Source organism: Bos grunniens, chromosome 3 (assembly GCF_055505025.1).
Source record: "Bos grunniens cultivar Pamir isolate PY7600 chromosome 3, Bosgru_T2T1.0, whole genome shotgun sequence".
In the NCBI taxonomy this organism is placed as follows: domain Eukaryota; kingdom Metazoa; phylum Chordata; class Mammalia; order Artiodactyla; family Bovidae; genus Bos; species Bos grunniens.
The window spans coordinates 20,520,350-20,538,668 of record NC_141167.1 but is presented as its reverse complement, the minus strand read 5'-3'; the positions used below and the strand labels follow the sequence as shown (position 1 = coordinate 20,538,668).

The window sequence follows — 18,319 nt, the reverse complement described above, 5'->3', positions numbered from 1 at the left end:
CTCGCTCCCGTCCCTCCTCACGCTCGCGGCGGCCCGGACAGCGCGCGCCGCCTCCCGCTCGTCCTCTGGCTGCCCCTGTCGGCCCTCGCGGCGCGCGCACAGGACCGGCCCAGGCTCCCCACTCGGGCCGGCCGGCTCGCGGGTTTGCTTGCCCCGCCCCCCGGTGCCGCAGCTGGGCGCTTGCGCGGGGCGCGTGGCCGTGGCCGGGGTCTCCGCCGCAGCCGGTGCCGCCGCCGCCGCCTCAGTCAGTCAGTCAGTCCCCAGCAATGGCGGAAGGAGGTGAGCGAGAGGAACTGCTCTCGCCGTCGCCGGTCTCTCCGGCCAAGCGCCTGTGCTCGTGGCCCAGTCCACAGGCTCACCACCCTCGCGGTTCGCCCGGGGCGGCCGGCGGCGGGGTGGGGGGCGTCGGCGGCAGCTGCCTACCTCCGGGGGCCCGCCCCCACCTGCAGCCCGAGTCCTTGCTGGACTGCGCCGCCAAGACGGTGGCAGAAAAGTGGGCGTACGAGCGGGTGGAGGAGCGCTTTGAGCGGATCCCGGAGCCCGTGCAGCGCCGCATCGTCTACTGGTCCTTCCCGCGGAATGAGCGGGAGATCTGCATGTACTCCAGCTTCCAGTACCGCGGCGGCCCTGGCGCCGGCGCGGCTGGCGGCGCCGCGGGGGCTTCGCCGGCCGAGGAGGGGCCGCCGCCACCCCCCGGGGCCGCCGCTCCGGCCGGCTCCGCCCCCGGGGCCGCCGTGGCGGGGGCGTCCCCCGGACTGGGCTCTGGGGCTGGAGTGGCCGGCGGCGGTGGCGGCGAGGGGCTCCCCTTCCGCCGGGGCATCCGTCTGCTGGACAGCGGCTCCGTGGAGAATGTGCTGCAAGTCGGTAGGTGTTCGCTCGGCTTCTCTCGGGTCCCCGGCCTCCTCTTCCGCAGGTGCCTTCTCTTTGCACAAGCCCTGAGCTAGGACCCCGGCTTTTTGCCCAACTCCCGATCCTCTGCCGAAGGACAAACTAGTCACATAAAAAACTTTTCTCAACATTTCGTCAGGTCCACTGCTGCTCTTTCCTCCACTACCCCCATTTCTTTTTGTTTGAGAAGCGAATAGATCTCTTTTTTATTCTTCGTTCTACACCCCACGCCAAAGCAAAAAGGATGGGGAAGTATGGCTTTCTGGATGTAATCATTTCTGAAATGCGTTTTTCTAATTTAAGTTTAGAGAGGAGCGAACTGTTAGTGAATCTGGAGCAAGCGGTCTTACAGGGAACGTTTGAGGGACAGGCTGTCAAAGGCAATCTAGTCTTTGCAGATTGAAGCTGGGTATAATTAACTTTAAAAATGGGAAAAATCTCAGCAAAATGCCGTGCATTTCAGACAGTTTTAATTATCTGCTTTAATGTTTTTTTCCCCTGGACCAGTGATACTTGGGGATCTAGGCTGTGGACTTAACAATACCCGAAGATGGAAATGTGACAGCTTCTTCTCCACACCCCCACCCAAGGAAAAAAAAAAGGCACAATCTGGAGTGGGGGTGGGGTCTGTCTTCCTTGTCAGACTGGGGTAAATCAAAAGCTGGTCACGTTAGGTTTTTCAAATGCTTCTCATTTAACAAGTCTTCATATTTGCTTTTGTTTTATCTTTTTGTTTGTGGGGGAATGAAAGTGATTTCTTTTTCTTTTATTGCTCTAGAGCTTCTAGTCAGTTTGTTCATCTTATTAAATATACAAATTCAGTAGTCCTGATTTGTGGAATGGATAGGGAGAAAGGAGAAAAAATGACATTGTTTAACATTGACTTGCTTTGTGGGGAAATTTAAATACTGATTTTTTTTTCTATTTGGACTGTTATAGCACTTTGGAAGTACACATTATCCGTTTTATTGTACAGTATATGCTCATATTTACTGAAAAAATATTGATTTTTGAAAGGAGTTGGAGAGAGGCTGTTTTTAGAATTAAACAGACACAGGAACCCATATAAACAGGAACCCCAAACATCTAGCTCTCTTCTCCCCAGGTAAAACTGATGTATTTGAATTTTTTTTTTTCCATTTGAAGAGTAGCACATTGTGGTGTTTCATATAAAGCAACCTACTTTTGATTATTGAGAATCACTGAATCCTGTTTCTTTTTAAAGCAACATATACCACAATTTGTTTTGCAAATGTGAAATGTAAATTTATCTAAATTTATCCTGTGTCAGAATACAGAAACGGTAGATTGAGAAAGTTTTGTTTATTTGAGGCTATTCCTTTGTGTGTTTCTGTACATATTTGTAATAATGAATTGAATAACAGGTAATTAAGGTGTGCAGCTTTAATTCTGAAAGCATGAAAATGAATATGGGCATTTCATTATTCATCTGTAGATCATATTCTTTTTATGAGTTTATATCAATTAATTTTTAAGTTTCTTGTTTAAATATATTGAATTGAAAAGTTTCAATTTAAGTAGTCATTTTATAGTAAGAGATACTGTATTTGAAATAATTTTCAAACTTTGAAGGGGCAGTTGAGAAAGAAGAGTTTTAAAGAAGTATATATTTTGAAAATGACTATAATGTCAAGTTGTAAGTGAAATCAGATGTTGTGAATGATCCAGGTCATGTTTAAATCAGATTTTTTTCTTCTACAGTATGAGAGTTGGCATGCTTCTTAGGATGATGAGCTCTTGTCTGATAGTTTTAGGGACTGGATAAAGAATATATTTAAGCATATTTTCTGATTCTTACATTGGATTTCATAGATGAAGGGAGGATAATGAATTAATCATTTTTAAGTAATGCTATTTGAGAAACATGAGTTGTGTAATCTTTATTTTTCTGATTTTAATTTATGCTAGTGAGGGTGAAAGAGAAGAATATTCCATTCTTTATCATTCTGAGTTCTGTATCTTGGCATGAACCACCGTTAATTTTTTTGGCTGCATCATGCATCATCTTCCCGCACCAGATGATCAGACATGGCTACCCCATGTTGGGAGCACAGAGTTTTAACCACTGGACCACCAGGGAAGTCCCAAACCATCGTTTAGTATGTAAAATTAGAGAACCATTCCTCATCTCTTAAACCTAAAATGTGAGTATGTGACAATCTAGATGATAGGTTTTATAAAAGTATTACCAAGAGATAAGCAAAAAAATGATTTGTATATAGCAAGACAGTAATCATGTTCTTCACTTTATAATTTCACTTCACATTCAATATAGGGGCTTCCCTGGTGGCTCAGTGTAAGGAATCTGCCTGCCAGTGCAGGAGACATGCGTTCAGTCCCTGATCCTGGAAGATCCCACATGCCTTGGAGCAACTAAGTGCATGTTCCATAACTACTGAGCCTGTGCTCTAGAGCCTGGGAGCCGCAGCTACCGAACCCATGTGTCCTAGAGCCTGTGCTCTGCAACAAGAGAAGCCATTGCATTGAGAAGTTCATGCTCCACAACTAGAGTAGCCCTTGCTCACCACAGCTGGAGAAGAGCCCGAGCAGCAACGAATATCCAGCACAGCCAAAAATAATAAATAAATAGTTACTTAAAAAAAAACCCTCAATATAATTACTCAGTGCTACTATTAAAAATTCTTATTTATTTCCTTACTATATCCAAGCCATAGTTAAAACCTCCGAATTGGAAAGTTACTGAAGGCTGATGCTTTAGGAAGTAAGGGAAATTAGGGTATTTCTTTTAAACATTCTTTTAAAGCAAAGATTCATAAAGGAATTTAAACAAGGTAAACATGAAGTATTTTAAATATTTTATTACTTAAATAAGTAAATTTAAAAATAAAGAAAAAAGCACAACATAAAAGAAAAAAATTGAAACAAAATAAATTAGACAACAAAGACTCTGTACAAAGAGTATTTATATTCAGTAACTTCTGATTACTTTCCACATGGAATCTGGTAATGGGACGTCATGGACTGGTTAAAACACAAATGCTCTGTAGAAAACATCCAATTTTGAATTAGAACTAAAAGTTTCCCAGCTTGATATAAAGAAATGGGAGGACTGTAGCTTGTTATGCTCAAAGGATACATTTCTTTTACAAGATAGTACTGAATCAGAGGTATTGCTCCTTTTAAAAGGGGAAAATTATAAATTAGTCTTTTCATGGACATCTGTAAGTTTGAAGCTCTGTGAATAGATCTTTCTGTTCTCTCGGTATTATGAAGGTAATAGAGTTCAGATGTTTTAAGCATCTGCATTTTAACCTGTCTAAGGAGCCCATGGAAATAGTTGTAGTATAAACCTTGGGAAAATACTTACTCAGGAATCTGCAGATGGTATAAGAATGGTACAACTATAATTTACTAATAATTTTAAGATGTTGACCCATCATCATATTTTAAATTAATGTCTCCGTGTCTGGTAGAACTTAAAGGAGGATTGTGTCTTCTCAGGGAGAACTAACTTAATTGATGGAAAAGAAGCATTGATAGTTTTTCTCTTGTATGCAGAAATATTATATTTATTTGAATATGTAGATTTTCAAAAATTGGATAAAGTCTTACAGGGGCCTTCAGTGTTGGTATATCTTAATTATACAAATGTTTATCCAGAAATTATCATATATTCTGACAGTTGAGCCCCATAGTTTTAGCCTATGCATTTTCTAATAAATGCATAATTTGTGTGTGGATAATCTTCAAGACTACAGTCACAATGCTAAGTACTATTTATGTGAAAGAAATGTAATTACAAAGTCAATAATAATAAAAAGATCCATTTCTGGAAGTTATTCATAGCTTACACATTAAGTAGTTAAGTTTATAATTATGAGTGTGTATATATTATCAATAAACATCTGTGTAATTTTTCTGTAGTACAGCTTTTGTAAAGTGCAGCAGTAATAAGTATTGCTGGTGTTGATTTCTATAGGTAATTTATTTTTAATCTATATTATTTAGAGGAACAAAAGATATCCTCACCTAAAAAGCTGTATAGCATTGTAAGTTAGAATAGATATAAAATCATAATAAAATTTCTATGTGGGGAAAAATGACTTAATTTATATGTGAGATATTCCAGCAGGGAAAGCAGCTGCATACCTTTAAGGGATAAGTGGTAACATTTTTTAGAGTAGAAACTTATCAGGTTTTAAAATCACATTGCTCTTTTTCTTTCTTAAGCAGTGAATTTTCTCCTTCCTTTTCTACCACAGTACCTCACACACATATCTTAATATTCAAGTTATTGTTAATTTCCAAAAATATACAAACAGCTCCTGTAGTTTAATATGAAAAAAACAAACGGTCTAATTTAAAAAAATAGGCAGAAGACCTAAATAAACATTTTTCCAAAGAAGACATGAAGATGGCTAATAGCACATGAAAAGATGCTCAGTTCAGTTCAGTTCAGTCACTCAGTCGTGTCTGACTCTTGGCGACCCCATGAATCGCAGCACGCCAGGCCTCCCTGTCCATCACCAACTCCCGGAGTTCACTTAAACTCACATCCATTGAGTCGGTGATGCCATCCAGCCATCTCATCCTCTGTCGTCCCCTTTTCCTTCTGCCTCCAATCCCTCCCAGCTTTACTATCATGAAATATCACCTTACACCAGTCAGAATGGCCATCATCAAAAAATCTATAAAAAATAAGTGCTATAGAGGCTGTGAAGAGAAATGGACCCTCTTACTCTGTTCATGGAAATGTAAATTGGTTCAGCCTCTGTGGAGAAGAGTATGGACGTTCCTTAAAAAACTAAAAATAGATCTACCATATGATCCAGCAATCTTACTCCTGGGCATCGATGTTCATAGCAGCACTATTTACAATTGCCAAGACATGGAAGCAACCTAAATGCCTAGAGAAAGATGAATAGATTAAGAAGATGTGGTACATATATACAATGGAATATTACTCGGCCATGAAAAGTATGAAATAATATCATTTGCCACAACATGGATGGACCTAGAGATTATCACACTGAATGAAGTTAGTCAAAGACAGATATTGTATAACTTATATGTGGAATCTGAAAAGTGATACAAATGAATTTATTTACACTTGAAACTAACATAACATTGTAAATTACACTGCAATAAAAAAAGTCTGTTGAATAGTGAATGTTTAGAAATTTAAAACAGACTTAGTTAAGAGAGAGATGTGAATTTTTATAATGAGTGTGGTGCTAGAAGATAAAGGGAAAACTCCATACTTGTGGGTATAATAAAGCTGATAGCAGTAAGTGGTATGAGTGTTGCAACAGTGTGTATCTTTTATGTTGACTGCTTCGTGTGAAGAATGGTGATTTATCAGTTTTTTTCCAAATCTTTAGATGAATTCTTATTGAAGGTGACTTTCTCAATAATAGAGCTTTAAAGACAATGAATAAACTAAAGGTAGTAGACTTTTAAAGGTTATTTTTATTTTAGGAATTAAAAATGTATTACTGAAGTGTGAATACAAAGTCTAAATTTTGAAGTGAAAGGACTAGAAATTTACTTAAGCCTGTGTGAAACAGTTTCATTGCACTTGTTTCAATAACAGCTGTTAAAAATCAAGACATTAACAGTATCTTAGAGTTGATGGTTATATGAATATACATATATATCTATCTACCTATCTGTATACGTGTTAAAATGTATAGAACTATTCTCCCTGAGTACATCATGAGAAACGCTGGACTGGAAGAAACACAAGCTGGGATCAAGATTGCCGGGAGAAATATCAATACCCTCAGATATGCAGATGACACCACCCTTATGGCAGAAAGTGAAGAGGAACTCAAAAGCCTCTTGATGAAAGTGAAAGAGGAGAGTTGGCTTAAAGCTCAACATTCAGAAAACGAAGATCATGGCATCTGGTCCCACCACTTCATGGGAAATAGATGGGGAAACAGTGGAAACAGTGTCAGACTTTATTTTTCTGGGCTCCAAAATCACTACAGATGGTGACTGCAGCCATGAAATTAAAAGACACTTACTCCTTGGAAGGAAAGTTGTGACCAACCTAGATAGCATATTCAAAAGCAGAGACATTACTTTGCCAACAAAGGTTCGTCTAGTCAAGGCTATGGTTTTTCCTGTGGTCATGTATGGATGTGAGAGTTGGACTGTGAAGAAGGCTGAGCGCCGAAGAATTGATGCTTTTGAACTGTGGTGTTGGAGAAGACTCTTGAGAGTCCCTTGGACTGCAAGGAGATCCAACCAGTCCATTCTGAAAGAGATCAGCCCTGGGATTTCTTTGGAAGGAATGATGCTGAAGCTGAAACTCCAGTACTTTGGCCACCTCCTGCGAAGAGTTGACTCATTGGAAAAGACTCTGATGCTGGGAGTGATTGGGGGCAGGAGGAGAAGGGGACGACAGAGGATGAGATGGCTGGATGGCATCACTGACTCGATGGACGTGAGTCTGAGTGAACTCCAGGAGTTGGTGATGGACAGGGAGGCCTGGCGTGCTTCAATTCATGGGGTCGCAAAGAGTCAGACACGACTGAGCGACTGATCTGATCTGATCTGATTCTCCCAGAAGTCAAAATTACTGTTATTTTAGAAAATAATTTTAAAAATAAAGACATTAATATTAGTAACAACATACAAGAGATACTGAAAATGCTGTTTTAGTTTCCTATGGCTATTGTAACAAACTTCCACAAACTGGGTGGATTAAAACAATAGAAATTTACTGTCTCAGTTCTGGAGGTGATAAGTCTGAAATCAAGGTATCAGCAGGGTCATGCTCCCTCTGAAACTAGTAGGGAAATCCTTCCTGCCTCTTCCTAGCTTCTGGTGGTTTGCCAGGAGTCTTTGGCATTCCTTGACATACAACTTCATAACTCCAGTCTCTTCTTTGTCACATGGCATTCTTCCTATGTGTCTGTATTTTCACATGACCATTTTAGAAGGACAGCAGTCATATTGGATTAGGGGCCTACCCTGCTCCAGTATGACCTCAGTTTAACTAATTACATGTGCAATGACCCTATTTCCAAATAAGGTCATATTCTGAGGTGCTGGAGATTAGGACTTCAACATATCAGTCTTGCTCAGTTGTGTCTGACTCTTTTGCAACCCTATGGACTGTAGCTCGCCAGGCTCCTCTGTCCATGGAATTTTGCAGGCAGGAATACTAGAGTGGGTTGCCATTTCCCCCTCCAGGGGATCTTCCCAACCCAGGGATCGAACCTGCATCTCCTGCTTCTCCTGCACTGCAAACAAATTCTTCATCTTCTGAGCCGTTGGGGAAGCCTGTCAATCTTGGGAGAACACAATTCAACTCATAACAGCTTCTCATGCTTGTTTCTTATTGTATAACATAGTTTCATATGAATTTTAAACTTTTATATGTTGAATATGGCTTTAATTAGATATCACCACATCTATTTTATTAGATAACTGACTCAGTTTGCATGATTGATTATTTAATATTTTTAATACATGTAGAACTTTTTTGATAGATAAGTGGTCATTTAAAGGTTAAACCTGTAAGCTTTTTATCATTATAAAAAATGATGACTGTGCATTACAGCACTCAGGCCATACACACGTGGATGAACAGATTACTGTCAGATTTTTTTTCATGAACACCATTTATAACTCATTTATAGAAATAGGTAACCCTCAGTTGTCCAGATCCTTTTCAGCATCTCCTTCAGTCAGATCACCAGTGGCTTGAGTGTTCTGCCAGTTCTGCACAATACACTGTACATGAAAGTATGAGACCTCATTGATAGTTTAAGGGCATAGAGATGGCAGTGCATGAGGTTATCATGGAGAAACAGGAGGGCAAGCTGTTCAAGCTCATCCTGGTGGGAGACAAGAGCCTGAGCTGGAGGGCCCCGTGTATGGACTTTCTCTGTTATATGCATAAGGAAGTTCTGCAGCTACTGATGTAGAGCAAGTGAGTAAACAGAACAGAGTCCTAGGTCAGCTTGCAGAAAGAACCCTAGGAGAGCAGAGAAATAAGGACAGTTGGATATCTTGTAAGTCTTGTAAGCTTACCTCAGTCTCTTTGCTGGGAGGGAGAGGTTTAAGGAGGCACTTTCTTTCTGAAATTAAGAATTCTACCACTCTGTCATGTCCTACTGATGCCCGTATCCCCTCACTGTACATTCTTTTTCCTGCTAATTCTGTGGTAATGAATGTAGTTTCTGAGTTTACTTTGTATGATTCGCTCTTGGGGCATTTGGAGGTACCAAGACCCTGGCAATTTTATGTGGCCTTTTGGACTGTCCTCTAAGAAGAAAGGGGCAGGCAGGAAGAAGTGGGGATCCCAGAATTAGTACAGGAGGAGGGGCTGCTCATTTAGCTTACCGTTAGCAACAACTTCCTATGTTAGGGATAAAACATACACATGCATTAGAGCTGGGGTATAGACCATAGGTGATGAAGAGAAAAATGGTTGGTCCTCTTTTGGGTCTAGAAGTCAGCTGCAATGTCACAGTTACTTAGGGTGGTCAATTAGCTTTCTCACTCTGCTTTCACTATTCTTTTTGTCTCCTGCAATGATTGGTGATCACCCACTGGATAGAGGCACATTGTCAGAGATGAATAAGCCTGATAACTGACTTGCAAAATAAATTAAGACCTGGGAGAGGTGCCATCCTTCTTTCCAGCTGGAGAGACCCCAACACCAAATAGTTCTGTAGGGAGCCTGATCATCAATTTCCAATTCCTCACAGAGCCAACCCATGTCCCACTCTGAACTCCCACTGGAAACGCTGCTTCTCTAAGCTGGGAGTTCTTGAGGAGTTAGGCAGAAGTGGTTGGAGTTGACTCTCCTTCTGGGATATCACTTGGGCTTTGGTATCAACAGAGTGGCTGACACTTATCTTCCAACTCAGACTGGCTGGGACAGGACAAGGGCTATGCTTGATCATGACCAGGCTTGACTGCTCCCAGCCTGGAATGCCCCTGCTCTGGACCTCTCATTTCTTTTTATTGGTTTATTTTTCAGTGCATCTTTAATTTGTACAGAAATAAATTAAGATGTAAACAAAAAAGGAAATAGGTAACCCTGAAAGCATATGAACCATGTCTTAACTTTTTCCAAAGTGTTAGTTGCTCAGTTGTGGCTGACTCTTTGCGACTCCATGGACTGTAGCCTGCCAAACTCCTCTGTCCATGGAATTCTCCAGACAAGAATACCGGAGTGGCAAATAGCCAAAGCAAGCTTGAGAAAGAAGAATGGAAATGGAGGTCAATCTGCCTGACTTCAGACTACACTACAAAGCTACAGTCATCAGGATGGTATGGTACTGGCACAAAGACAGAAATATAGATCAGTGGAACAAAATAGAAAGCCCAGAGATAAATCCTTGCACCTATGGACACCTTATCTTTGACCAAGGAGGCAAGAATATACAATGGAGAAAAGACAATGTCTTTAACAAGTGGTGCTGGGAAAACTGGTCAACCACTTGTAAAAGAATGAAACTAGAACACTTTCTAACACCATACACAAAAATAAACTCAAAATGAATTAAAGATCTAAATGTAAGACCAGAAACTATGAAACTCCTAGAGGAAAACATAGCCAACACAGTCTCTGACATAAATCACAGCAGGATCCTCTATGACCCCCGCCCCCCAAGCAATGGAAATAAAAGCAAAAATAAATGGGACCTAGTTAAACTTAAAAGCTTTTGTACAGCAAAGGAAACTATAAGCAAGATGAAAAGACAGCTTTCAGAATGGGAGAAAATAATAGCAAATGAAGCAACTAACAAAGAATTAATCTCAAAAATATACAAGCAGCTCATGCAGCTCAATACCAGAAAAAATAAATGACCCAATCAAAAAACTGGGCCAAAGAACTAAACAGACATTTCTCCAAAGAAGATATACAGGTGGCTAACAAACACATGAAAAGATGCTCAACATCATTCATTATCAGAGAAATGCAAATCAAAACCAAAATGAGGTACCATCTCATGCTGGTTAGAAGGGCTGCTATCAAAAAGTCTACAAGCAGCAAATGAAGCAACTGACAAACAACTAATCTCAAAAATATACAAGCAACTCCTACAGCTCAACTCCAGAAAAATAAATGACCCAATCAAAAAATGGGCCAAAGAACTAAATAGACATTTCTCCAAAGAAGACATACAGATGGCTAACAAACACATGAAAAGATGCTCAACATCACTCATTATCAGAGAAATGCAAATCAAAACCACTATGAGGTACCATTTCACACCAGTCAGAATGGCTGCGATCCAAAAGTCTACAAATAATAAATGCTGGAGAGGGTGTGGAGAAAAGGGAACCCTCTTACACTGTTGGTGGGAATGCAAACTAGTACAGCCACTATGGAGAACAGTGTGGAGATTCCTTAAAAAACTGGAAATAGAACTGCCTTATGATCCAGCAATCCCACTGCTGGGCATACACACTGAGGAAACCAGAAGGGAAAGAGACACGTGTACCCCAATGTTCATCGCAGCACTGTTTATAATAGCCAGGACATGGAAGCAACCTAGATGTCCATCAGCAGATGAATGGATAAGAAAGCAGTGGTATATATACACAATGGAGTATTACTCAGCCATTAAAAAGAATACATTTGAATTAGTTCTAATGAGGTGGATGAAACTGGAGCCTATTATACAGAGTGAAGTAAGCCAGAAGGAAAAACATCAATACAGTATACTAACGCATATATATGGAATTTAGAAAGATGGTAACAATAACCCGGTGTACGAGACAGCAAAAGAGACACTGATGTATAGAACAGTCTTATGGACTCTGTGGGAGAGGGAGAGGGTGGGAAGATTTGGGAGAATGACATTGAAACATGTAAAATATCATGTAAGAAACGAGTTACTAGTCCAGGTTCAATGCACGATACTGGATGCTTGGGGCTAGTGCACTGGGATGACCCAGAGGGATGGTATGGGGAGGGAGGAGGGAGGAGGGTTCAGGATGGGGAACACATGTATACCTGTGGCAGATTCATTTTGATATTTGGCAAAACTAATACAATTATGTAAAGTTTAAAAAAAAAAAGTCAAGTCTACAAGCAATAAATGCTGGAGAGGGTGTGGAGAAAAGGGAACCCTCTTACACTTTTGGTGGGAATGCAAACTAGTATGGCCACTATGGAGAACAGCGTGGAGATTCCTTAAAAAACTGGAAATAGAACTGCCATACGACCCAGCAATCCCACTGCTGGGCATACACACTGAGGAAACCAGAATTGAAAGAGACACGTGTACCCCAATGTTCATCGCAGCACTGTTTGCAATAGCCAGGACATGGAAGCAACCTAGATGTCCATCGGCAGATGAATGGATAAGAAAGCTGTGGTACATATACACAATGGAATATTACTCAGCTATTAAAAAGAACACATTTGAATCAGTTCTAATGAGGTTGATGAAACTGGAGCCTATTATACAGAGTGAAGTAAGTCAGAAAAACACCAATACAGTATACTAATGCATATATAAGGAATTTAGAAAGATGGTAATCATGACCCTATATGCAAGACAGCAAAAGAGACACAGATACAAAGAAGAGACTTTTGGACTCTGTGGGAGAAGGCGAGGGTGGGATGATTTGAGAGAATAACACTGAAACATGTATATTACCATATGTGAAATAGATTGCCAGTCCAGGTTCGATGCATGAGACAGGACACTCAGGGCTGGTGCACTGGGATGATCCTGAGGGATGGGATGGGGAGGGAAGTGGAGGGGTGTTCAGGATGGGGGACATTTATACACCCATGGCTGATTTATATCAATGTATGGCAAAAACCACTACAATATTGTAAAGTAATTAGCCTCCAATTAAAAAAAAAAAAAGAATACTGGAGTGGGTAGCCATTCCCTTCTTGAGGGAATCTTCCTCACCCAGGGATCAAACCTGGGTCTCCTGCATTGCAGGTGGATCATTTCCATCTGAGCCACCAGGGAAGCCCAACTTTTTTCAAACCCCAAGTTAATATGGTTTGGAATTGTGATATTAGAAATATATTACAGTCCATTCCAGATTACTATTATGTAAATTTTCTACCTTGTGGTTTATATATAGGCTTATTTCTTTCTTCATATAGACAACATGCTTCTTGGCCACTTTTAACCTGTCATGGAGCTGGTATACTGACGAAATCACACTCATTTTAATATTAGCTTTAGCATTATATTATCATATGATAAATTTCTCTGATACTTTTCATAATCCCATATAGCCAACTGATTAATTTTTGGTTCTCAGTATTGAGAAAAATTGTTCTCCTTCTTAGACTATATAATGTGATATGCCTTAAATTGATACTCAGTAAATGCTTATTGAATGAATGAGCAAGCTGTTATATAATTTAAAAATATTTAGATAATATGAAAATCTCTCTTTATTTATTTGTATGTAATGGGAGCCTAGAAGATATACTGGCAAAATGTAATTTCTGGATGTTTTTGATTTTTAAAACATTGTATAGATTTAAAAATACCAATGAAGCTTATTAACTAGTTTCTGATTCTTTTCATTGGATATTTGGTCACTTGTTTTGTGTAAAGCTCAGTAAATAACTATTTACTTACTTTGGGTGGAAATCATTCCAAAATACTTTGTATTTTCCTATCTTAGACTACAAACCCAAGTTGGATACCAAAGCCTGTGCTTCTAAGAACTACATATGTTGCCATCTTTATGTAGGTGGGAAATTGTAGACTGAGTAAGTACTTGACCCTAAGAGATTCTCTGAAACCTGATATAGCTGATTTACTTTGTTGTACAGCAGAAACGAACACAACATTGTAAAACAATTACACTCCAAAAAATTAGTAAATTTTATTGAATGTAAAATTTGCCTCAGAAATTGGTTTTAAAGGAAAGAATGGTAGGTTCCAGTCGTTGATTTCACATTAAAATCGCTGGAGAGATTTTAAAGAAAGTGCCAAGGACTCACCCTAAATTAATTAAAAGTCTGTTGAGAATGAGGACTGATCCTCAGAATTTTTAAAGAGCTCCTAGATGTCTTATGTGCAGCCAGGGTTGAAAAACACTGTTCTAGAAAAATGATCACCTTTATTAGTATTTTCAGTGTTTTTAAACTTACCTTAGAAAATCAAAACATTATTTAATATTTATTACACAAATGCTTTGGACTATGTCAACTTTCTTTTCTATTTCAGCCTGTTTTTTTCTGTCTCTCTTCAGGTTTATTAATGGATCTCAAGGAAAATTATTCTCTTTCACTTAAAAAATGATTGTCTGTGTTTTGAAAAGGTCCTATGCAAAAGTGTATAAATTCTTGCCATCAAAAGATACTCGTATAAATGTAACACCAACATATAATTTTATTCATGTTTGTTCACTCCTTCACTCATTTGCAAAACTTAACATTTAACATTCTAAAGTACTCAGTGCAAAATAGAACATAAGTTCTGTATTTAAGGAGTGTATAGTTTAGTATAGGATACACATTAAAATAGCATTTAACACAATGTTCTCTAGTAATAGAGGTAGTTACTGCGGAGGTAAAGAGTAGAAAGTGATTAACTAGAGAAATGGGGCTAGCTGGATAAATTACTCTATTTTAATATAACTTCAATTATAAAAATATTAAAATTATGTATAACAGTACAATAAAGATTGAAGACATTATTTATCGCTTACAGGTTAGATTGATCCTTCATGAAGTTCCTTCTAATTAACATTTCTCTGCCCTGTAATACTCTAGTTCATAGTTGACTCAAAGGGGTGACATTAGCAGGCAGGAAGATGACAGAAATATTGCCAGATTTTTGTTTTCCCTCAGTATAAATTTTACAGATTTCTGTCTTTAGAATAACTTTATTATATCTTCATAGGATCTTTAAAAAAAATTATTGCTTTTTTAAGGTACAAATATATGATAGAGCTAATCAGTAAAATAGATTTTGGTCTATCCATCCATTCATTATCCTGCATTCTGTAATCAGCGGGAAAATGTATTATGCCTTTAAAAGCACTTGGAGATAATTACATCTCTTCCCTACTCATTTATGGTCTTATTGAATGGAAGCTGGTAGCATTAATACATTCAGGAAAAGTCATCCTGTTTTTATTTTGCTTAAATCTATCAATACCTGGTAAACTGACAGGACTGTCAAGAATCACCGACATACACTGATGTTAGTGGTATAAAACCCTTCCCCATGTCATGGTTCCCTCTTGTGAAAAAATAATTTTGCTGATCTTTTCTCTCACTCAGTATTACATTATTATTTTTATTTTTAATTAAAGTATAGTTAATTTACAATTTTATATTAGTTTCAGGTATACAACATAGTAATTCAGTTTTCTATAGATTAAACTCTCAATATTATTGTACTGTTTACTGGTGTGTAATTCGCATGTTCTATCATATATATTATCACATATATGTAGAGACCATACAGCAGGTAGCCTCAGAATTCTGGCTCCTCACTACATTTCAGTTTCCCCAGCCATGGTGGTGGTGGTACATGCTCAATCTTGTCTGACTCTTTGTGACCCCATGGAGTGTAGCCCATTAGGCTCCTCTGTCCTTGGGATTTCCCCAGCAAAAATACTGGAGTGGGTTGCCATTTCCTCCTCTAGGACCAACAATTGTTTTGAGGATAAATCAACATGTTAAGTATTTAGAACAGAGCCTAACTCTTACTAGGTATTATGTAAATATTCATTCTCTATTATTATTGTACCAAAATTGTTGAGGTAGTCCATGTTTGTTACCTTTCCTTTAACCTTCATGCCACCTCTGAAGCCTTTCAATCTGACTTCTGCTTTCACTCACTATGTTAAAATTGATCTCTTAAAGGTTACCAGTGACCTCATGATCGCCAGACATAGTATCCTTTTTTCAGTCCTCATCCTTTATGACCACTATATAGAATTTTCTATAGTCTTTTAAAATACTTTTTCCTAGATTTTTGTTTTACTTCACCATTCTGGTTTTCTTTCTACCTTTCTTCTTTATTCTCTTACTCCACAAAAGTAGGACCACCATCTTGCCCAAGTTTTCTAATTAACCAGTCTTGTTTATTTCTATATCTTCAATTACTATTTTATGAATATAAGTTAGAAAACTGAGCACCGAAGAATTGATGCTTTTGAATTGTGGTGCTGGAGAAGACTCTGGACAGTTCCTTGGACTTCAAGGAGATCAAACCTGTCAGTCCTAAAGGAAATCAACCCTGAATACCATTGGAAGGACTGATGCTGAAACTGAAGCTCCAATACTTTGGTTAACTGATGCGAAGAGCCAACTCATTGCAAAAGACCCTGATGCTGGGAAAGATTGAAGGCAAAAGGAGAAGAGAGCAGCAGAGGATAAGATGGTTAGATAGCATCACTAACTCAATGGACATGAATTTAAGCAAACTCCAGAAGGACAGAGGAGCCTGGTATTCTGCAGTCCACAGGGTCTCAGAGTTAGACATGATTTATCGATTGAATAACAAGTTAGCATCATATAATGTAGTGATCTCAAATTTGTTTTAAGCCACTCCACTTATTTTCAAATGAAATCTTAGATGATATTCCAGTTTTTGCAGCAGGAAAATTTGAGCTGTTTTGGGAATTGGGATAGGGCCCAGAACTCAGTCAGCTTGGCCAGCTTTTTCCTTTTGATCCCTGAAGCACTTCCAAATAATCTTAGGATTTGTAGTCAGGAGATCTGCGTGAGATTTCTCATTTGTAAAAGTATCAGAATTTTTGTGAGATTCTAAATAAACTCCTATACATGAAAATACTTTATTACAAATAATTTGACTATTAAGTCTATATCATTGTTTCTCCCTCTTGAATTCAAGATCAGCTTGTGTATTTGCCCACTGCTGCTGCCAAATCGCGTCAGTCGTGTCCGACTCTGCGTGACCCCACAGACGGCAGCCCAACAGGCTCCTCCGTCCCTGGGATTCTCCAGGCAAGAATATGGGAGTGGGTTGCCATTTATTTCTAAATGGATACCCTACTAGCTACTCAAAATCAACGTGTCTGATAAGGGATTAATGTCCAGAATATGTAAAGAACTTCTACAACTCAACAACAAAAAGCAAACAACCTGATTGAAAAATGGGCAAAGGACTTCAGTAAACACTTCTTCAGAGAGGGGACGCAAATGACCAATAAGCACATAAAAAGATGCTCAGCATCACTAATCATTCAGTTCAGTCTCTCAGTCGTGTCCGACTCTTTGCGACCCCATGAATCGCAGCACGCCAGGCCTCCCTGTCCATCACCAACTCCCGGAGTTCACCCAGACTCACGTCCATCGAGTCAGTGATGCCATCCAGCCATCTCATCCTCTGTCGTCCCCTTCTCCTCCTGCCCCCAATCCCTCCCAGCATCAGAGTCTTGTCCAATGAGTCAACTGTTTGCATGAGGTGGCTAAAGTACTGGAGTTTCAGCTTTAGCATCATTCCTTCCAAAGAAATCCCAGGGCTGATCTTCAGAATGGACTGGTTGGATCTCCTTGCAGTCCAAGGGACTCTCAAGAGTCTTCTCTAACACCACTAATCATTAGGAAAATGCAAAAACCACAGTGGGCCATCACTTTATATCCATTAGGATGCCTATTATAAAGAGAAAAAAAAAAAGAAAATAACAAGTGTTGGTGAGGATATGGAGAAATTAGAAACTTGTGTATCACCAGTGGGAATATAAAACAGTACAGCTTCTGTGGAAAATGATATGGTAGTTCTTCAAAAAACTAAACATAAAATTATTGGATCTAGCAGTTCCACTTCTGGGTATATAACCAAAAGAATTGAAAGCAGGAACTTGGATGTTTGTACACCCCCTTATGGCAGCAGTAGTCACAGTTGGCAAAAGGTATAAGCAACCCAGGTGTCCAACATCAGATGAATGGGTAAACAAAATTTGGTATAAACATACAGCTTGCTATTATTCAGCATTAACAAGGAAGAGAATTCTGATGAATGCTACATGGATGAACCTTGAAGATACTGTTGTTCATTTGCTAAGTTATGTCTGACTCTTTGCAGCCTCATGGACTGCAGCATGCCAGGCTTCTCTGACCTTCAGTATTTCCCAGAGTTTCCTCAAACTCTGGTCCCTTGAGTTGGTGATGCCATCCCATGATCTCATCCTCTGTCGCCCCTTCTCCTTTTGCCTTCAGTCTTTCCCAGCATCAGGGTGTTTTCCAAGGAGTTGGATCTTCACATAAGATTTCCAAAATATCGGAGCTTCAGCTTCAGCATTCCTTACCATCTGAGCTACCAGGGAAGCCCCTGAAGACATTATCCTAAGTGAAATAAGCCAGACACAATAGGGAAAAATTATATGATTCCACTTATATGAGCTACCTAAAATAGGCAAATTCATAGAGATAGAAAGTAAAAGAGGTTACCAGAGGCTGGGGGGTGGGGGGAGGGGAATGGAAAGTTTTTTAAATTAATTTATTTTTTTACTG

General features: G+C 39.4%; 1 protein-coding gene across 1 annotated transcript in view; it reads left to right on the top strand.

Annotated features, from left to right (window-relative positions):
* Positions 1-239: 239 nt before the first annotated feature.
* The window catches only part of ZSWIM5 (zinc finger SWIM-type containing 5), a 147,335-nt gene continuing 129,255 nt past the window's right edge, over positions 240-18,319 (top strand). Inside the window, exon 1 of the mRNA XM_086385348.1 lies at positions 240-864. Within this exon, the coding sequence (XP_086241474.1) occupies positions 267-864 (598 nt within the window). The 5' untranslated portion in view covers positions 240-266. The remainder of the gene's footprint in view (positions 865-18,319) is intronic.